This window comes from Elephantulus edwardii, unplaced genomic scaffold (genome assembly GCF_000299155.1).
Source record: "Elephantulus edwardii isolate Elephantulus edwardi_28Jun2011 unplaced genomic scaffold, EleEdw1.0 scaffold00209, whole genome shotgun sequence".
Classification (NCBI taxonomy): Eukaryota; Metazoa; Chordata; class Mammalia; order Macroscelidea; family Macroscelididae; genus Elephantulus; species Elephantulus edwardii.
In genome coordinates this window covers 2,559,827-2,560,679 of record NW_006399959.1, presented here as the reverse complement: position 1 = coordinate 2,560,679, position 853 = coordinate 2,559,827, and the positions used below count along the sequence as shown (strand labels likewise).

The 853-nt window shown below is 40.1% G+C and overlaps 1 protein-coding gene across 1 annotated transcript; it reads left to right on the top strand.

The window, feature by feature from the left end:
* Positions 1-226: 226 nt before the first annotated feature.
* Positions 227-568, top strand: LOC102871146 (NADH dehydrogenase [ubiquinone] 1 alpha subcomplex subunit 5-like). Its single transcript, XM_006897433.1, has 2 exons — positions 227-291; positions 409-568. The coding sequence occupies exons 1-2, from the start codon at positions 227-229 to the stop codon at positions 566-568; spliced, it is 225 nt and encodes a 74-aa protein (XP_006897495.1).
* Positions 569-853: the final 285 nt, after the last annotated feature.

Sequence of the window (853 nt, the reverse complement as noted above, 5' to 3'; positions counted from 1 at the left end):
TGTGTGTCTCTCTCAGAAGGTCCTCAACAGCAAGGGCAAGCCTGAATCTCCAGGCCTGGCTGCCTGCTAGCCTCGCAGAGGCTTTCTAAAGCTTATCCTGAAAGTCAGTTCTTCCAGATAATTTTGCTACTAATGCTGATTTAAAGCAGAGTAGCCACCACATAGATTCTTAGTTCAAAATGTTAAGTTACAGAAGCCTGCGCGCCGGGGGCGGGGCGGAGCTGTCATGGCGGGGCTACTGAAGAAGACCACTGGCCTTGTGGGATTGGCTGTGTGTAACACTCCGCATGAGAGACTAAGAATATTATACACAAAGATCCTTGATGTTCTTCAGCAAATCCCTAAAAATGCAGCGTACAGAAAGTATACCGAGGAGATTACAAATGCAAAGCTGAGCATGGTTAAAGCGGAACCAGATGTTAAAAAATTAGAACAACAGCTTCAAGGGGGACAAATTGAAGAAGTCATTTTTCAGGCTGAAAGTGAATTAAGTTTGGCAAGAAAAATGATACAGTGGGAGCCATTGGTGGAGGAGCCTCCTGCCAATCAGTGGAAATGGCCGATATAACCACCGTTAAATGTGACTCTCGGGTGTTGATTGGAAACGGATGCAATTAAATGTTCTGCTATATTAAAATGTTTCCGTATTTTTGATACCTTAAAAGTCAAGAAAATTAATAGAACATATTTAGGGGACTTTTTAAAATTAGTGATTATTTCACAGTTTGATAATAGGGACATGTGAATCAATTTTTAGATTATAAAGCATTCATTCACATTATATTAAAATAAGAGATTGCACAGTGCAACAAAGGATGAATGAAAACCCAAAATCTCTGTAAATGTTCATTAA